Genomic DNA, 20832 nt, shown 5'->3' on the forward strand with positions numbered 1-20832 from the left:
CAAGGCATTGTTTATCATTAAGAACTACGTATTCGGTTACTCTCCCCCACCCGCATTCCACCGCCTTCACAGAAACACAGCATGCTATTGTGTGGACCGCGTGTGTCCGTACACAGAGCTTTCTAGAGTGTCTGGCACATGAGCATTCAATAAGCATGGGCTCCATTCATGGTTACTATCGTAGATACTTCTTGTTATTGGTGGTAATGGCAATGCTAGTTGATACACCCCTCTTCCAGGACCCGAGGGTCCCCTGCCCGGAATCTGGCTTCATGCAGTTCTTTGTCTGGGGTCCTAGGGACAGACACCCTGAGTCAGATGCATGGGCCAGATGGAGGGAAACAGTGAGAGGTTGCTTGTTTCTGCCAAGGGTTCCCAGAAACTGTTCTCTCCGTGCCTGCCTGTACTAACTACCTCCTTGTTTTCGGCCATGGAAGCAGTCCATAAACACTACTTCCAAATCACATCTGGCTTCTTTGCATTCCTTTTCTCTTTTGGGAACATTAACCACTTTAGAGTCTCTAAGAGCGTGTTGATTTGTACTGTAGCTTATCCTTCCCTTCCTGCTGGGTTCCTGGATGGTCTCCTGGCTGCCCTGTGCTGCTGCGTACAGTTATTGCTCCATCTGTGAAGGCTCCTCTGAGCCTTCTGCACCTTTTTTTATGGTATTCTTTTCTAGTACCCATTTCATGTGTGCATTGGCTTTGTTCTTTTTGCTTTTTAATTTTGTGTTTAATCCTGTTTCTTCACCTGATTACAGCCAAAGGCTGAGAAAAGTAATTGCCTAATTCTTACATTTAGTTGTATTTGTAATGTAGATTTGACTGGTTTGTGGGAAAGCCTGTTGACTTTGTAAAAGTCTGCTCTGGAGTGGAGCAGGGTGGGGGAGGCGGGGACAGACAGACAGGGTGACAAGACAAAGCTGCCAGGGCTGGGGTTCCTTAACTTCGTGTGCTCAGTAAGGCACACTCCTTGTCATGCTCCACCCCTTGGTCTGCAACGACACACTCTCTTATTCTTGTTGGAGGATGTTTGGGCATCCCCTTCTCTGGGATACGTGATAATATCTGTTGAATTCTGTCATTTCCCCCTAAGCGTCCCCCTTTAAAAACTGTAATTGTAAAAAATACAGAGGGCGATAATGTAGGATGTGTGTATTATTTTTATGTACTGCTATGAGATTTTTTTTAAATAAAAAGTATTTATTGTGGATATTTCAATTAAAATGTAATCTGTATTATTTTTAGAAAGCGAGAATCCTAAAAAGTAAACAAAAGGAAATTAAAAACTCCCCATATATGTAGGTGGCTGTTACGTTGCTGTATATTTTTCCATTTTTCATTCAACTTTCTATTCATATTGGTGTATTGTCATTAATAATATATACATTTTCATCTTGATAATAATATTATCAGTTTGTAGTTTGTTTCCATGGCAACCGCAGTATATGTTAAATCACAATATTGGGATATTCTAATCATGTTTGGTGTAAATTTAACAAAGCAAGAAAACGATTTCTGGCAATAAAATCTGCGTATTATAAAATGTAAATATTAGGAAAAGAACTCATGAAAACTATTAAGTCCTCCCATTACTCCGTTCTCTCCGTTAGCATCAGAAGTCATTGTTTTCCAGGCTTTCCCTGATGGGTGTGAAACTCAGCAGAGTCTAGTCTTTGCTTTGGCCTTAGTTGAGTATGCAGTAAACCATATGTGTTTTGCAAAATAATATCTTGGTTCTTTTCTCCATGCTTTAGGTATGTGTTCTTTTTGGATCCATGCAATCTGGACTTGGTAAACAGGAAGATCAAGTCTGTAGCACTGTGTGTAGCAGCATGTCCAAGACAAGAGTTGAAAACCCTGAGTGACGTCCAGAGGTTTGCAGAAATCAACGGTGAGATGTTAGGCTGTCCAAGCTGGCGCTCTGGCCGTCCGTCTCAGTGTTAAATGCTGTGTTTGCGTTTCCGTATCCATTTGTCCTTACAGTAAATATGTCGTAAAACAACCTTACAGAAGGAAAAAAAGCTGAAGTGATTTAAGAGTTCCTAGTTAAAAGTACTAGAATCAACTTGGGGAGACTGTTAAAACTAGCTTCGCTGGGTGCACTGGTGTGTGACTGTAATCCCAGCCACACAGGAGGCCGAGGCAGAAAGATTGCTTAGACAGCATAGCAAGATCTCCTGTCTCAAAACCAAAACAGAAGTAGATCATCTCCCACTTTTACTGAAAAAGAAAACAAGCAGAATTTTCTCAGGGTGGGGTGTTTCCCAGGGAAATTCTGAGTAGATCCTTGCGATGTGGAAATTTGTACTTTCTAAATAAACGCATTGGTGTTTTTGGTTTTTGTTTCGCTCTTTTGGAATCGGGCCTTTCCCGAGCTGGTTGTGTGAACTGATGATCCGAGCACTGGAGTGACAGGTGAATGCCACCGTGCAGGCGACCAGTGCTCTAGAGAGTCATTTGGAACCATTAGCACACTCTATGTAAAGTTCAGGCTTTCCCCTCTTCCAGGTCTTGTTTAAGTCTCTCAGTCAGCCTCCCTTCCCTCCTTCTCCCTCAGTCTATGTTTAAATCTGTGGTTAACAGTATAATATATGCATGTGTAGAAACAAATAGTGAAAGTTACAGAAAGAACTATAATCAAATTTCTGCCGTCAGTTCCTTTTCTGGCGTACGTATAATTTTATGTTCTGCTCTTAAATTTAATGTTACATCATGACCTTTTCTAAGAATAGAGGAACTTCAGGGTTAAAAGTTGGGGATTAGCAGAGAATGACAGCAGTCAGCTCTGCTCTTTGGAGACCCTCATTTCCAGGCTCCACAGTTCTCTTGAGAGTATTTTTAAATACGCTATGGAGAACCGCATAGTCATGGCCCCTCTGGTTTGTGTTTCTGAACCTCCCCGAGGTTCCATGTTTGCATTTTGTATGTCGGGCTTTTCAGGCCTTCCTATCTGTCTAAATCCAAGGCTAGCGCTAGGTCCTTGAAGCAACTGTTGACTCAAGCGTTCACTCTGCATAATGCAAAGCTGACTAGAAAGAATGCCTGGAGTTATAACCGTGCCTATTCCTAGGCTTCAGATTCTTCCTGATAGGATGCTGGGCCTCCAAGGGGAAGAAGACAGGGGATGTCCCTGACCTATCACCTCGTGCCCTTACCATAGATAGTAAAAAGGCATGGGCCGGTGAGGATCTGGATTCTCGTTCAGAATTGGTCACTGGCTTGGTAACAGAGATAGAGGAGCTTTCTGAGCCCTGGTGTCCTCATACAAATAAGCATGAGGATGTGTGAAGAATACCAAGTGTGCCGTGGACACTGAAGGTGCGGCGACCCAGGTGCTTCTCAAGAGCTCATTTTCTCTGCCCGTGTAGTACCCCGCGTTTGCCTGGCTAAGCGCTGTGCTGTAACCGTCAGCCCTGTCACTTAGCACACCCCATCTTAGGTATGTATGGTTTCTTAACACATGGACCCCGTTGCTGGGTAGTTCACTGGTTAACAGCAGTGCAGGCTCTGCGGTAAATTGTTTGGATTCAACTGTTGCTTCTTCCAATTTAATGGCTTTGAGACTCAGAACAAATTGTTTGAGCTCTCAGCCCCTCGTCTGTCATATAGGACAGTGTCTGGACCTAATTAGAATTTTATGATAAATCAGCACATGAAAAATATTTAGAAGTATAGCTGGCAAAGAAAGTTGCTGAACGTTGGAATTAGCTGCCATCCTTCCCACTGTTCTACTAGGGGAATGTGACACTCTTCCCACAGCCAGTCTCTTCACAAGTTCCTTTAGATTGGTGGTTCTCAGCCTTCCTAATGCTGCGACCCTTTGATACAGTTCCTCATGTTGTGGTGACCCCCCAACCATAAAATTAATTTCACTGCTACTTCAGAGCTGTAATTTTGCTACTGTTATGAATAGTAATGTATTAATTGGTTTTGTTTTCTGATGGTCTTGGGTGACCCCAGTGAAAGGGTCTTTGACCCCCCCACAAGGGGTCTCAACCCAGAGGTTGAGAACCACTGCTTTAGATACAGCTACTGTATAGCAACCGTATCTGTTCCTAGAGTTTTCAGTTAGCACTCATCCATGGCTCTGAACTCATCAATGGTCCAGGATTAAGAACTCTGTATGTCTGACATGACACTCAGAGCCATGGTCCAATCTTCATCTTCCATTGTGTCCTCTCATACAGACTGGATATGAGTGCCACTGCCTTGAATCTGAGCTGTCTCTGGTAGTGCAGAATGAAGGCTAATTCCTTGTCGTCTGTGTGGCCTGCTCTTGCGGTCTCTTGAGGAAAATTGGCCTGTGCCTTGCTCGTTTCTAGGCAGTATCCTTATGAGTAAATGTGATGCTGAGTATGGTCTGTTCATATCTGTTTTAAGAAGACACTTCCAGTGGAGTTTGTAGCTTTGTGTTTCAAAAGTATTAATTAATAAATATTTTAGTGAGTACCCTTGGGCTTCGGAGTCAGTTTGTATAAAGAATAATATAGAATCTGGGCATGTTGATGTATGCCTATAATCCCAGCCCTTGAGAGGAAGAGGCAGGAGGATGGCGAGTTCCAGGTCAGGATGAGCTAAATAGTGTGATCCGTTTCACAACACATAACAATGGTAATAATAACAGCATCCAAAAGCACAACAGCAGTAACAGGGTGGGGACAACAGTAACTTTAACTGGCAAGTGCAAAAACTTTATTAAAATTTCCAAAGAGAGGAAACTTTGGGTGTAGATACCCAAATACTTGATTTAATAACAACCTCTGAATTAGAATTCTTGAATATTTCAAAAAGACTGTTCTTCAGGTTGGTTGCACGAAACTGGACTCTATGAGGTATAATCCCAGTATCACTGACGTCACCAAGTGAGGTTGTTCTTGTCTTCCTCTCGGGCCTTTGTGACGTCTGTTTGTGTTGGTATCTGTGCCTGTATACACAGTTGCATCTGTTAGGAAGTAAAGGTCCCTCGTGCTCACATTTATAGACCTCACTTCCTACTTTCAGCGAGGAGCTTTTCTCTGAGAGAGGAGGCAGGTATGAGTGAGAAGTCTTCAGATCTCTAGCAGAGAGGAATTACAAGTCCATGAGAAAGCTTAGTTAACAAAACTTTTAGATCAGAACATAGTGAAGGCCTCGGGGAACTGAAGTTCACAGTACTTTCTTGAATGGCACCGAATAACACCAGAAATGTCAGAAACGAGAAGGAAGTAGAATTGGATTGTGTCATAACTGAGAGAGTCACACAGACAGGCCCGGTGACGTGTGCCTGTAATCTCAACACTTAGGACACTGAGGTAGGAGGATGGTCACATTTCAAGTCTAGTACTGGCTACATGGCAAAGCCTTGTCTCAGAGAAAATAAAAAAATAAAAAGAATAAACAAACTTTTATGCAAGAAAGAACAAAATCAGCAGAATTGAATCGACCCATGAAGCAGGAGAAAATACCTGCAAGTCTTCTATCTGGGCAGTGGCTAATATCAACACCATATCATAGCCATTCCGGCTCCCGGAGGTCTCAGTCAGCACTACTGTAGAGTGCTGAAACCCTGCGTCTTATCTGGCACTCGGAGGTAGAGTCTGGTGTTGGACTCCCTTTAAACATACGGGATGTGAGTATTTGTGCCCATAAGATACCATTAAAAAGAAAGTCACCATGCGATGGAGTTTTAGAAAAATTAGAACTCTTGTCACGGCTGATGGGAATACAAAATAGTTTGACTGTTATGGAAATAGGTGAGTCCCCAAATCAGCTCTGTCACTTCTGGGTATTTATTTGAAAGAATTGAAAACAGGATCTGAGAAACAGTCACACAGCCGTGCTAACTGCAGCATCATTAACTAGTCAAGAGGCAGAAGCAGCCGGCATGTCCATAAACAGGTTAATAGATTAAGAAAATTTGCAACCTGAACATGGTAGCTCATGTCTCAAAAAAGCAAACGGAGAAAGAAAATGTGTTGATACACGTGCGATGAAATTATTTGACTTGAAGAAAGAAGTAAATCCAGTCCCAGACTACGGTTGCCCATGGTTGGAGTGAGGATGTCGTGCTAAGAAAAGTAAGCCCTTCACAGAATGACACACTGTCGGAAACCCACATAGGTGAAGTTCCTAAGGGTCAAGGTCGGGCCAGGGAGTACAGTGGTAGACGGCAGGACGGGGACAGAATAGGCGGTTACTATTTAACACCTAAGGAGGTACAGTTTTTCAAGAAGAGTTCTAGGGGTGGATCGAGGTGCTGGCTGTAAGCACTGTGACTGTGTTTGCTGTCACTGACTGTGTACCCACAGGGTCAACACTGTGACTCCCATGCTATGTGTATTTTATCATAATTTTTAAAAATAGTCCTGAAAGAAAAGGATCACGTGCAAGGTGTTTTTCGGACGCTAATTCTAAACCTTGTTTTATAATGCAAGGTAAGATAGTGTTTCTTCCCTGAATGAAAGTGTAACACAAGTCCTGTACAATGACTTAAGTTTTCATGACAACATTTGAAATTACTTCCTAGAACTAAAAATCACTTATTCATGTGAACCTTTATTTTCTTTAGAAATTACTTAAGAGTTTTTCAAGAGGAAGCTCTTTGATCCTTAAGCAGTGTTTATAAGAAACACATTTATTAGGGAAATACAGTGTTCTCTCAAATCTTTGGTTCTTTTAGACAAGAAACAGGGGTTGTTTTCTTGGATATTTGTGGGAAGCTTTTATTAAATGCACCTGACCAGAGTGGTGAGGAGGTTAGATGACTTGTCTGGAACTAGATTGGCTTGGTGGAGGTGCTACTGGTTTATAACGAGGTTTAAAAGTGGGCAGGAACATCTAGACTTAACTGTAAAGTATACTCCCTAACATGTGAATTGGGTGATAAATATGTAAACGTGAATTTCTTATGGTTTATAATTCATATATGACACGAATATCACAAATACATGATGCTAGCAAAGAAAACAATCTTAAAATGACCTTTAAAAAATGCAGTTACCAGAAACTGTAAGGACTCCGCTTTAAACCTCTATCTGTTTGTTATCATGGCCCTGTTCTGTGGGAATCTCCTGGGGGCACATCGTCCTGTGTTTATCTCTAAATACCCAGACTCCAGTGCCTGAGCTCACACAGTAGATACTCAAAATGTTTTCTCAAAGAAGGTGGGTCGGATTTCCCTATCCATCTCTGTTGCCACTTAATAATTTCTCATCCTCCCCGTTCTTTATCCTCAATTCTGAATCCATGTGTTGCCTCCAGCAGGTAAATTGCTTAGCTCCCATCTAACCAGAATTGCTGTGAAATCAGTTCTTTTAAAAATTCATCTAAATAATTCATTTCATTCATTTATCTCTCTTCCACACCCTCTCCAAGTGATTATCTGTCCCTTTTCTTCTTTTAAGCCCCCTTGGTTCTTTCTTTTTTCCAACCTTGGTTTCCTACAGAGAAAATTGAAACTACCTGGCGAGAGCTCCCATCTGAGTTCTTATTTCAGCAGGGTGTGAATTCCATCTCACTCCCGCTTCTCTTCCTTCTAGTTTCTGATGAACAGGTTTCTTTCTGTCCTTAGTATGATTTTTGTAAGCACACACAAAAAAGGTACATTATAGAGGGAAATGAATGTTTTGATGCTGGCTTTGGTTTTCTATGAGATTTTTCAACTGACCCCAGACAAACCATGGCAGGAGACAAGAACAACCACAGTGCTTGCTCATGCCTTCTCCTTCCTCTCCTCTCCCCCAGTTCTGGCCCGCCATCTCTAACTGCATGACTCAATCTCAGCATCAGGGTCTTAGTGAGTGGTTGGAGCTGTGTGTTTTGCTCCAACATTCCATATTGAACCCCACTATGTATTGGGTTATTGATCCCTACTATGCACTCTGCTGTACTAGATGCTTTATATAGTTTTCTAGCTCGATTTTAACAAGCAGCTTGGAAACAAACATCTCTTCTGTAAGTGACAGGTGGACCACACATCCTCAGTTGGTGGGAGTATTTCACCTGGGACATTTATTATCATTCTTATTACTCTATTTTATAATATATATTCTGCCTTGCCTAACATAATAGCAAACTATGGCAGATTTTTTTTTCCTTGTTTGCATCTCATTTGTAGTATATAAAGTACTATAATCTAAAAGTGCTTCTCTGATGTACAATATTTCATATAATTCTGAGGGTTTTATGACCTGCTGTTTGGATCATAGATGGTTTTGAGGACAGCAGCATTGAATGGTGTTTTCAGAAAGATTATTGTTTTGCCATTAAAGACTTTAACAAATTATATGACAGTTAGATAAAATTTATAGCTTGTGAATACTAATAAGCCTTTTGGTTGTCATTGGCTATTAAGTTTACAGTCAGCATCAGATCAACGTGCTCTCCCTCCAGCCAATAACATCATCTAAAGCACACACACAGTATAGATTGTTTTTTATATGGCAATGCAGAAGGCTGGACTTGATAATGTGTATGAATACAGTGATCTGCAAATGATTTAATTGCTTCCAAGTCAGACACCAGGATGCTTGATCATTTAGAAAGGAGGGGGAATGTTTACAGTTGATAATAAAATTTAAACTAATTCCTTCACTCAGATGATTAATATCCATCAAATATGCACCAGAGATACACATTATAGTCCCATACTAAAGAAACCTGTAATCCAGTAGGATCAGACATCTCGTCCTCACAGCACCTGCAAATCTCAGGTGTCGATATTAAAAATTCACTTAGCAGGTATTTACGGAGTACCTATCCTGATGTGTCACTCATGGTTGACAAGGTGGTACCAATGGCTAATTTCTAGGGATGGTGCTTCTTGGGAATTTTAAATATGTCCCCACATTTCATGGATTACTAGAGACTGAAATTGGAAAAGTAATTTTTATTTTGCCAGAATATAAATGCACAGTGTTTTCCTAATTAGAAAAATGAAGGCAGTAGAATTTGATTTTTTTATAATGAAAACAGATCCACGTATAAAAATTTTTTTCACTTCAGTACCAATTTTTCTAAATCATTCTGAGGGCTCTGTTTTTCATATTTTAATGCTTGTGAAGATTACTGCAATGGAAAAAATACAATTTAGGCAAAAATACCGGTTCTCAAATTATTTCCTCTATTCTGTATCTTTAATTCAGGTGATTTGGGGCTAGGGGCCATTGTTCCCACCATAACGGTGCTGCCTGACACAGTTTGGCAGTGTTTGGACACTTTCTGGTTGCTGCAGGTAAACCCTGCATCGTGTAGGACAGTCCTCTGTAACCAACATGCTATTGTTATTTATTTTTTTAACTCTTTTGGCTCTTTGAGGGGCCGCCACCCAGCTCCCAAATAAATCACATGCAGAGTCTCATTCTTCCGTATAAATGCCCAGCTTTAGCTTGACTTGTTTCCAGCCAGCTTTTCTTAAATTGACCCATCTACTTTTCCCCTCTGGGCTTTTACCTTTCTTACTTGTGTGTATCTTACTTTCCTCCAGTGGCTGGCTGGCCGGCCCCTGATGTCCTCCTCTCTCTGTTCCTTCTTGCGTAGCTCTCCTTCTCGGTTCTGCTGTTTATCCTCTCTGACTGCCAGCCCCACCTATCCTTTCTCCTGCCTTGCTATTGGCCATTCGGTTCTTTATTAGACCATCAGGTGTTTTAGACAGGCAAAGAATCACAGCTTCGTAGAATTAAAACAAATGCAGCATAAACAAAAGCAACACAGCTTTACATCATTAAACAAATGTTCCACAGCATAAGCAGACGTAACACACCTTAAAATAATATTCCACAGCATGCCATGATACCATGACTGAGAAACTAGTCTTATTTATTTATGTGTTTGTTTGTTTATGTTTTTATGAGACAGGGTTTCTCTTTGTAACAGCCCTGGCTGTTCTGGAACTCTCTTTGTAAACCAGACTGGCCTCAAACCCAGAGATCCACCTGCATCGGCCTCTCAAGTGCTGGGATTAAAGGCATGTGCCAGGCCTAAGAAACTAGTTTTGTAGTGTGTAGTGAAAAGCATATGAACATTACATGTAATAGAATGCACTAAGAATGTGGTTTCCCATTTCACGTATATACTAGAAGCCTGTCAAAATTCTCAAAGAGCTCATATATTGAACATAGAAGTGATAGGTTGCAAAATTACAAAATAACCAGAATTAAACCAGGATAACCAGCTTTATTATATCCAGGATTAAAGGATTAGACTAGGATCAAAGTACATGGAAGAATGGGAGTTGAAAATAAGTTTTCTTCAAACAAAAATGGTGTTTCCACCTCTGTGGAAGGTGTATGAATAGATGGACGGGTGGAGGATGGGTGGGGGCATATTTTGGCATGGAACGTTATAGAATATTTGTCTGGTTATAATTATCATCAATAACAAAAACATGGCTGAAGAAAAGAGAATTGTATTTATAAACAGCTGACTGATTCTTTATCTTTCTCTCCTGCTTATCTGTAACTTCTAGAGTGTAGTAATAGAACACACCTCATAGGATTGATAAAACCAAAGTGAACCAAAGAATAAATAATTGAATATTTTAAGACATTTGAAATATCATAGAAGTTAAACATTCTCGGAGATGGGGATGATAGTAAGCGTTTACCATGATAAATGTTTGTATGCCCTAGTTGGGCTCCTAAAATCGGTCATTTGGATAGCTTTTGAATAACACTGGCTGAGTTGGATGGATTGCCTCTGGTGCGCTTTAGATTAACTATTGTTTTTAGTTTTTGACTTTTCATTATTCATGTGTGAGGTTTTTTAAAACCTGTTTTTGCATTTAAAAAGCCCTGTATGTCTGACTCCTTGGGTGTAAACCTCTTGTGGTAGGCGTTGTTTATAATTCCGCTGTAAAAAAAAAAAATAAGAAGAAGAATCAGGTGCTGCTTTTAAAATGTCCACTGAAAGTGCATCCATGAATAAGAAATGTGAAAAAAAAAAGAACTGTAAAATGTATGCATGGCTAGGTTTTCCCTGTGTTTGAGCCTTCCCCACCTATCAGCTCTGTGCAGGAGGCAGTGGGCTGTTTCTTAGGATTAATTGTTGCTACTAATATATTATGAAGGACTTTTTTCAGTACAGGATCTGCTTAGCGTTGGCCTAAGTCCCAGCAGATGATTGGAGATAAAGCTGCTCTTCGTTCACTGAGCATTATTCTGGGAAAGTGTCTATAGAATTGAGCCTTGTTGCACCTGGTGACCACCCTCTCTCCGGGAAGGAGGGCACCGGAAGGTGGAGACTGTGCTCATTGGATTCAGAGGAAGCAGGGTTTAGCAGCACAAGGGTCTTTACTTAGCCTTTCATGTTTTCCATCTTGATCTCTGAAAGAAATGTTGGTCAAGCTCAGGTCGTCCATAGACACTTGGGTGCCCTGCACGTGTTAGCACAGCTGCTTTTTTTTTTTTTTTAAAAAAAAAATGAGTATTTCTCAGTAGGACTTCTAGCTATTTTAGGATTAATCTCAAGTATTTGGCTGCTGTCATGTTTCCTTCAAAGTTGGCTGTGAATAGAACTTGCTGGCATTAGCTCAAGACATGACAGACAACACTTTCAGGGGAGTTATATACTTAATATTCCTTTTTCTACTCTCCCTGTCATCCCCAAATACTCAAGATCAAATTTAGAGTTTCAAATCTGCAAGGTGAGCATTTTACCACCCAATGTGTCTTAACTCAGGTGCCGTGTAACTTTAAAGAATCTTTTTAAAAGACAGTTTTGCACTGTCCAGTTACTTATATTATCTTTGCACGAAATATATACTATTTATATTTTGGTGAATGTGTTATGATGACCCTCATGTTTGAACAGTTACCAGATAGTTTGCTGGTTTCAGATAGCATTGCTTCTGGACATTTGTTGCTGCCTGGAAATTTCCAACAATTTGTTTGATTGATGGAACAAGATAAAAGTTAAATAAACTCACCCCCAATGTTGTCCTTAACAAACCAGAATATATTTTTGTATAATCCTCTCCATTTTTTTTTGAGATATGATCAAGTGCCTCTTCCAGAATTAGCCCAGCCTTTAGGTGGCCACTCTGGCCTCATAGCACATTTTGAGCTTTTTCCATAGTAGCATAAGCTCTCATTATAATTCACTGTACAAGTGAAAGCGTTTCTGTTTGTATTAATAATAGAATATTTTGCTAACTTAGAGATCTGGTAGGGCAATCGGCTAATTGGATAATTTATGTGTATAACGCAGTAGGTTCTCTGAAGAACCAGAGCATCAGCCGGCTCCTCACACACTGCCATCTAGTATTGGTGTATAGCGGACCTTCCTATATTGGAGTCACTATCTCAGAAAAGCTGCAGCTCGGTAACTTAGTGCATACTAAATTCAGTGGACTGTGTCATTCTGAATTTTCAGCATTATTTAGATAAGTATAAGTCATACAATCAGAAAGCTCTTGCTATAGCCGATCAAAAGTTGAATTTGAGCTATTATGTACTGTCTGGAAACTGGAGATCACTTACCAATTTATCAGTTTGTTCAGTGATTTATCGTTGGAAATGGCTCGTGTCTTTTAAATAAAAAAGGAAATGATATCCCACCTGCGTGCAGAATATTCAGTTTTCAGTAGTGGAAAATACATGAATCAGAGGCCGTCCTACAGTGGAGGGAGTGCAGACTCTGTGGTGATAGTCGGGTGCCTAATTAATCCCAACCCTTCTACCAATTGCCTGTTTTTAGCCTCTTTATCTCCTAGTTTGTGAGTGGTGAGTGTCCTAATGCCCATTTTCTAGACTTACAGTAACTGATATATATGTCTCTGTCTTCTGGCGCAGGACCTGACGTGACAGTCAATAAAGGTTTTAGTAATTAAAATTTGTACCTAAAATACATTAAATTATTGGTTATTTCAGAGAAAACTGTTTACATAAATGATTCATAGTATAATGACTGAAATGGGGAATGTTAGCATTAACATATAAAGCTAAGGAGAAATAGTGGAGACTTTGTTTAGACTGTTTCACCAGCTAACATATGACTTTCTTCCAACAGGCTCAGCACTGTGTAACTACAACATAAAGCCTTCTGAGTACACTCTGACTTCAAAATCTGCTGGGCATTGCCCCAAACTACCAGTCCCAGCCAGGTAAATCTAACTGCACAGTTCTTAGTTTCTAGCCCTTGTTTTCATAGGGAAATCCACACTGGATTGTTCTGAGACAACTGTCATTTGATGATGCCTGTTGCCAGGGCCATTGCTTTGATTACAAGATTTGAAAAGTAGGAAAAGATGTGACAACTTTTTTTTTTAATCTTTAAAAAAAATATACTCACAAACAGCTTCTCTTGTTCTCAGATTTTGAATTTCTTTTAGGGGCTTTTTGATATTTTTATTTTCATTCCATAATCTTTTTAAGTATATAAAACTGCTGAATCAATGTCAAATTGGCAACAAATTTAGAAACCAATTCTCCCTGTCCCTGTCGATGTTCTGAAGTTGATCCTATTAATACTTACTGAAATTATTTCTTATTTAGTTTGAATTTTAAAAGCACGTGAATGTTTATTCTCTACAGTTTGTTTAGGTTATATTCTTCAGAGGTATTCTTAGTGTTAGGTTATTTGCCAGGTTTTATTTAAAATCTTTTTTTAAAATTTTTTCAGTTGAGCTATATATTTTTCTCCACTCCCTTCCCTTCCTCCCCCTCCCCTTCTACCCTGTCCTATGCTCCCAATTTACTCCAGAGATCTTGTCTTTTTCTACTTCTCATGTAGATTAGATCCATGTATGTCTCTCTTAGGGTCCTCTTTGTTGTCTAGGTTTTATCCAAAATCTTACTTAGCAAACGTTTATTATTAAATACTAACTGCATATAATAGACCAAAGATGCAGAAATGTTCTTTGGCGGTGGCTCGTGGTACTTAGAAGTAAGTAAACATTAATACAATACATAGATTTTTTTTTAAAAGATACAAACACTCAAGCATTGTAGAGTATATTCTTAAAGTTATGTACGTGTGCATATGTTTAGACATGCATACCCTTTGAAGTATCGATTTATCTTTCTAACAGTGTGACACAGGAAACCTCTAGAAAACGGAATAGAAGTCACTCAGTATATTACATTGGACTATCAAGTGAAAACTTAGAGATCTGAGAACATGAAAACAGATCGTGTTGACTTTAGAATTACGTAGGCTGTAGCTTGTGCTTTATTAACTTGAATTTTAAATTTGTTTTTTGCAAAGAATGAAAAGGGCACAGCAGTCAGATTGATTTCTGGCTCCTTTAGCCTTGTCAAGCTGCTATTGAAAATCAAAATTTAAAGCCTGTAGGCATCAGAGTAAAGGGGCTGTTTTAGGAGAAACGTGGGAAGGATTTAAACTTTACAGCCTTAAACCAGCCACTCAGTAGACGGCATTCACAGAAGGGAAGGGAAGCCTGTCAGGGCGGCCACAGCAATGAGACAAAGGAGATGCTTTGGATCCACTCATTACAGAAAACTCATTCATGTAAAAACAGGCAGAGCTGGGCCTGGTGATATGGGCCTGTAGTCCCAGATACTTAAGAGGCTGAGGCAGGAGGATTGCAAATTGAAGACCTGAGCTAAGTAGCAGGTTTGAGGCTAGCCTAGGCAACTTAGTCAACCCTGTCTTGGAGATATAGCTCTATAGTGCAATGGAGAAGAGAAAAAGAATGTTATATACCTATCTACCTAACTGCTAAGATTTGTTTTAAATGTATATTTTGAGTATTCTCTCTAGGCTAAAACATGTATTTTTAAAAACAATTGGAAAGTCCCGGGATTATGAATGAAGTTGTTTTGCTCCTACATAATTGTGGGTGGGGGTGTAGCTTTATCTCACAACCCTCTCCCCCACCAACCTCTGATCCTACCATCTCGGGCAATTGCTGATCCTTGTTGTCTGTCTGTCTGTCTGTGTGTGTCTAACTTTCTATCTATTTTAAAATTTAGACAGTCTCACTATGTAGCTCTGGCTAGTTTGAAACTCACTACGTAGACCTAGCTGGCCTCGAACCTAGAGAGATTCCCCTGCCTCTACCTTATAAGTGCTGGGATTGAAAGTGTGTCCCACAGTACTAGCCTCACTACACATATGAGATGGTGTCTGCAGAAGTCAGAAGAGCTTGTCAGACACCGTGGAACTGGAGCACTGACATGCGTGTGGGACACTGAGCTCATGGGAAAGAGGGAGAGTCTCTTAATTCCTGATCCTTCTCTCCAGCCTCCTTTTACATCTCCTCACCCCTCCCAGGAACATAGCATCCTTCTAGGACAGAGCAGTATAAACTTTGAGTTCAAACAAGTTGTGACTTCTAGACTTCAATTTGAAATATTCCGTTGGAAACTAGGAAAAGGACACATCAGTCAGATTGATTTCCGGCTCTGTCAGTTTTGTCAAGCAGCTTCTGCAAATCAGAATTGAAAATCTGTAGACGTGAAAGTAAAGGGACTGTTTTCAGTGATATTTAGTACGAAAAACCTAAAATGTATAGGTCTGAGTGACTTTGTCCCATTTAGTGTTCTATTTATCAGCTGGGGTAAGTCTCTTAACCTATATGTGAATCTAGTTTATCTGTGAATGAATGGAAATATTTGCAAAATTGTTTTAAGGCTTGAGATAATAGATATTAAATGTCCATTTTCATTCTTGTCTCCCAGCTTGGGAAGTATTATCTCTCCCTACTTCAAGAACCTTCCCTTTGCCCAGACCTTTCTTGGTGCCCAGAGACCTGTCCCTGCCTTAGCAAAAGCAGCTATGAACTCCTTTGCAGTAAAACACTGAGAGCATATTAAAAGTCAGATGGCCAGAGATCTTTGGTGCTTTAAAAGCAGTTGGCTAGACAAGGCAACAGTGTATCCAAATTTGTACCTCTGTTGGTGGGATGCCCAGTGGAGTGGGGATATGGGGAAAGAGTCACCCTGTATGCTTGCAGTTATTCCATACACAGCAGTGATAGAACCCAGTTTCTCAGCTTGTTCCCTTATTTAGGTAATTCCTGATACCCAAAAGGTGGCTAGGTGCTGGGCAAATAATAATGTAATACTGAGGTGAGAAATTAATAATCAAGAACAAGTATTGCCTATTCATATTCTCAAGTGGGAGATTGGTGGATGAATTAATTTTTTACAAATAACTTACTATGTGCTGACCAACATATGGTCTCTCAAATGTATTATAGCATCAAACCCTCAACAAACCACTTACTATGTGCTGGCCAGCATCCTGTCTCTCATATGTATTATATAACCCAACCCTCACAAAACCTGTGCAGATTTTGCCCCTCATTAGTAGATGGGGAAAATGGAAGATGAAAGAACACATAAATTACCCAAGGCCACACAGTAATTGCTGAGTCAGAATTTGAGTCTAGATCATATAGGATCTCTGTGACTGTTGTTGTTTCTATAGTATATAAAAGTAAAAGAAGGGAGAAAAATAAAACAAAGTGCACAAAGAGTACATTATATAACTGCTAGATTTTTGACTTATTTCCTGCTTTTTATATTCTCTGGGGAAATCTTTCCAGAATCTTTTAATACCATTCTTTTCTCAAAAGGATAGCTAGAAATCATGTGTGGCTGTTTGTTTTTAGCTTGTGTTCTAAAATAGTTACTGAGAAGCTGATCCTTGCCTTCTCTCATGAAGGACATGGACCTAGGCTACTGAGAACTGTTTATCATGCCCCAGGGAGCACCTTCACTGTGACAGTTCGGACTCAAAGGGGAAGTAAGCAGTGCGTTTGCCAAGCTTTACCTTTGAGTGGCTAGTTTGTTTTTAAATCTTCAGGAGACTTGTTACAGATACATTTTGTTCTTGTTGACTGATGTTTCAGTAATGTGAAGTGCCGGGACATATTGGAGCCACAGTGGCCTCTTCAACATGCATTAGCCTGTGGCTTTGAAAAAAGACAAACTTTCTGTAAAGAAAATTCTTGATGTGTGCACTCTTCATTATGGGCTAGACAGTAGTGCAGTCATGTTCTCATGTGCCATGTTCTCAGAAGTATATGAAATGAGATGGTCCATTTTGAATTCATTATGTTAAATGGTAAAATATAATACAAGCATTTTGATATAAGAAGTACTCAAAAGAATTCTGTAAGAGGAAAATGAATGTATTTTATTCAAGGATGACATTGTCAATTTAATCAATATTTAATTTAATCAATAAAAGTTTAAATAAACTAAACCTTTTTTTTTAAAAAAAAAAAAGAGAATTCAAAACTGGCATGGTGGCTTATAAATAGCTTATAAATAATTCCAGTCACTGGGGAAGTTGAGACTGGAAGATTACTGTGAATTTGAGGCTAGCCTGAACTGCAGAGTGAGACTTTGTATCAGAAACCAAACAACAGCAATGAAATCATTGCAGAGGCCAGGAATGTAGTTTAGTGGTCAAGTCTGTAGCATATGGCCCCGAGTTCCCTAGGAAAGGAGAAAGGGAGGAGAGGAAAGGAAGGAAGAAAAGAAGGGAGCAAGTGAGTTGGGGGAAGGCTGGCAGGCAGACAGGGAAGGCAGGAAGGAAGAGAAAGGCGGGCAGGCAGGCAGGACAGGCAGGCAGGCAGGCAGGCAGGCAGGCAGGTAAGGGATTCTAGTGCTTTTTACTTTGCAACTAAATATTTAACTTTTAATGGATCCATGCATTCTTTCCTGCTTATCTTCTTATTTTAGCTAAAAAAAATTTTTTACTATTAACAAGACAATGTGACTAACCAGTTTTTAGTATTTTTATACTTCTAAATTTAGAGATACCAGGTATTTTTTTAATTAATATACAGTAAATTGTAGGGTAAAATGTCACTGTTACTATGCCCCAATTCTTTGAGGCTTCTCCAGAAGAAGTCTTTAGTATTGGCCAAGTACCTTGAAAGGGAAAGTCTCACGCAGACCTCACTGACATTTCTTCCTGGCTAGGATTGGGATTTTCAAAGCACAGTCTTTCCCTTTTCAAGCTTCCTTGTGAAGCTTAGTTCTTACTTCACAAGGAAGCAAACATGGACCACATAGGATTCAGGATCAGGTCTTGTGGACCAGCTCTTGGGTGACAGCGGTGATGCTGATGATCCGAAGTGACTTCCTGAACTGTGCTAACTGTGCTACCGTTCCAGCAAACGGAACAGAACTCAGAAAGACAGTGACTTATGACCGCAATGCCAGGAGAATTGGGGCTTTTATATCTGACAGGAAGAAACAATATGCAGGGCTCAGAAAACTAGTGGACACTATCAGTAAGAAAGAGGACCTTAAGGTGTGTCCCTTTCAGGGTAAAGGTAGGGGCAGATGAGTTCAGCTGAAGCTAAGTTAGAGGTGGCATGCCAGTGTACACAGAGGGGAGACGACAATACAGATGACTACGGGCAGAGAGCATTTGGGTTTTAAAGATGTGGAGCCAGCCTTGAGTTTGTTTATATATATAATTGGAAGTATGCTTAGACAGAGGTATTAAAACAGCATCTCTCTAGACATCAGGAAAAAAAACCTGTCCGTTATAATCAAATGGTTAAAGACTTGTGCCCCAAATCAGCCTTCTTTGACTTTGAGATTTATAGCTAATCCATTTAAATTCTTGTAATGTCTCTAGCTAGATACATTTTACTTAAAAGTGTTCTGTAATTTGATACCTTTTTCCATCTTTAATGACATAATGCTTGTTCAAGAAACAGTTGCTCAGAATGTTGCAACCTCATACAATTAAAAAAAAAAGCATTAGGTCTATGGCATTGATTCTCTTCTAAAATGGCATTAAATGATCATTGAGCATTGAGTGCTCATTTAATGCCATTTTAGAAGAATATACAACACAGTTACATAGAGATGGTTTTTTAAAAAGATGACTATCCCTGTTATATTGTTACATCATATTTTTGGATACAGTTTACTGAAATGTAACTAAGGTAAGGCTTCATCTTTAAAGTTACTTTGTTTCATAAAGTTTAGTAGTATGGATGCTGTTGCTTCTTGCCATTAGTGTCCATTTACCAACATTTACAGTCCACTCATTCTGATTTCAAAAGAAAAAAAATTTTTTGAAGAAGGAAACAAAGACAGTATTTTGCTTCGGACCAGTTATTGTTTTCTTAAGACTAGAAGCCTTCAAGTTTGATCCCAGCCGTGTAATCTTCCCCACCAAGTACACCAATATTTAAGAAGGAGAACAAAGTTACAGTACTCTAGTCCAGACTAGTATAATAAGATGGCCAAATTTTAACTTAATTCGCCCATGAGTACTTAGACATATGTATTTATATGTATGGACTCTTCTGGAATCCTGATGGTGTTGTCATCGGTTAGATGTGCATATGTATCATCCTCTCAGAAGCTGAAGCAGATCCATGTTTTTACAAGACAGATTCAAATCATGGCTCATACACACCTATGTTCTCTCACAAGTCACAAATCATGGCTCATACACACCTATGTTCTCTCACAAGTCACAGCTCTAGTCATGGAAGCTTGGGTTAAGTGATTAAATTGTTGGCCGTGTTCCCTTTCTCTAGACACATATACTCATTGTTTATGATATATGCCTATCCTATATATCATGTGTCACATATACAAACAAAGTAATTTTCCGGAATATAGTTGAGTAGTAGAGCAATTGTCCAGCATGCCTGAGGCCCTGGGTTCAATTCCAGGCACTAAAAAGGGAAAGAAAACAGTGTAGAATTCCATGCCCCAATGAGTCGTGTAGCTTTCACTTTTTAATAGTGTTTGTTCCCATATTTGTGTGTAATCCTTGATGCAGAGATACCACCATTATATTATATGTGATTTTCCCCTTGTGTTTCTGTATTATAAACATTTCTATAGATTAGTTCTCATGGCTGTTTTAAGTTACTGTCTGTTAATGTCTTGGCATGCTTTTGTTTATATGAGGGTATATAAGCTTGTGCCCTAAACACCTTTATTAATATGAGGTTTCCTATGATGTTTTGAAAGAGGAAACATTCTATTAATGGTGGTCCATTTCACATAAAAGCATGAGTGTATGTTTCCTTTTCAGTTGCTTTTGGCAAAAGTTCCTTTTCCATTCAAGGAAGTGCATGCTTGTAAGCTTTGCCATCTGCCTCTGGTAGATGTGCAGAGCGGAGGAGTCTCGCATGCTTGGTTTTGCTTCTGGTAGTTCTCCATGCATATGTGTATGTGTGTATTTGTCCTCAGGGGTGGGGGAATGTCTTCGTTGGAGTATACACTCCACCCTCTTTGATAAGCTCTGGTAAGATTGGCATCCGTACGCACAGCGGTCATCTTCATAGCGCACAGCACTTAGCTCCCACGAGGAGGAGGGTGGAGTGTATTGCAGCCATATTCACCTTTCATTTGTGTGTTTGATGTGGCATTTATATTAAGTAGGAGTAATTTTTTTTCTGATTTTTTTTCTTGTGTCACCAGTGCACCTATTCCATTCTTCCATCGCTGTGCTCCTGTGAACATTTCCTGCTATGCCAAGTTTGCAGAGGCCCTGATCACCTTTGTCAGTGACAATAGTGTCTTACACAGGCTGATTAGTGGAGTAATGACCAGCAAAGAAATTATATTGGGACTTTGCTTGTTATCACTAGGTAATTGTTTTTCTCATTATTAGCTGTTTCGTAGTACTGCAGAACGCTGCTCTGTCTTTAGCCAAAATATGCATACAACTGGGATAACTGTAAAGTGCTTGACTTCCCATGGCCAGAATAACTGTTTCAGATTACATATAGTTATAAATATATACATAGAAGTATGTATATGTATATATCTGAAACCCATGTCGCTTCTATTTTCTTTCATTAAAGACTTGTTTCCCCAAACTTTGGTTACTAAATCATCATTGATTATCTTTAATGATAGCAAAAGACTCCTTTTAATGATTTAGACATGATTCCAAA

The 20832-nt window shown here is 39.6% G+C and overlaps 1 protein-coding gene across 3 annotated transcripts in view; it reads left to right on the top strand.

The window, feature by feature from the left end:
- Slc44a1 (solute carrier family 44 member 1) overlaps positions 1–20832 on the top strand; it is a 161410-nt gene that overhangs the window by 72517 nt on the left and 68061 nt on the right. For all 3 annotated transcript variants that reach the window (XM_038347807.2, XM_038347809.2, XM_038347808.2), the window contains exons 4-6: positions 1757–1893; positions 12987–13080; positions 20354–20523. In XM_038347807.2, coding sequence (XP_038203735.1) covers positions 1757–1893; positions 12987–13080; positions 20354–20523 — 401 coding nt within the window. The remainder of the gene's footprint in view (positions 1–1756; positions 1894–12986; positions 13081–20353; positions 20524–20832) is intronic.

Source organism: Arvicola amphibius, chromosome 11 (genome assembly GCF_903992535.2).
Source record: "Arvicola amphibius chromosome 11, mArvAmp1.2, whole genome shotgun sequence".
Lineage (NCBI taxonomy): Eukaryota > Metazoa > Chordata > Mammalia > Rodentia > Cricetidae > Arvicola > Arvicola amphibius.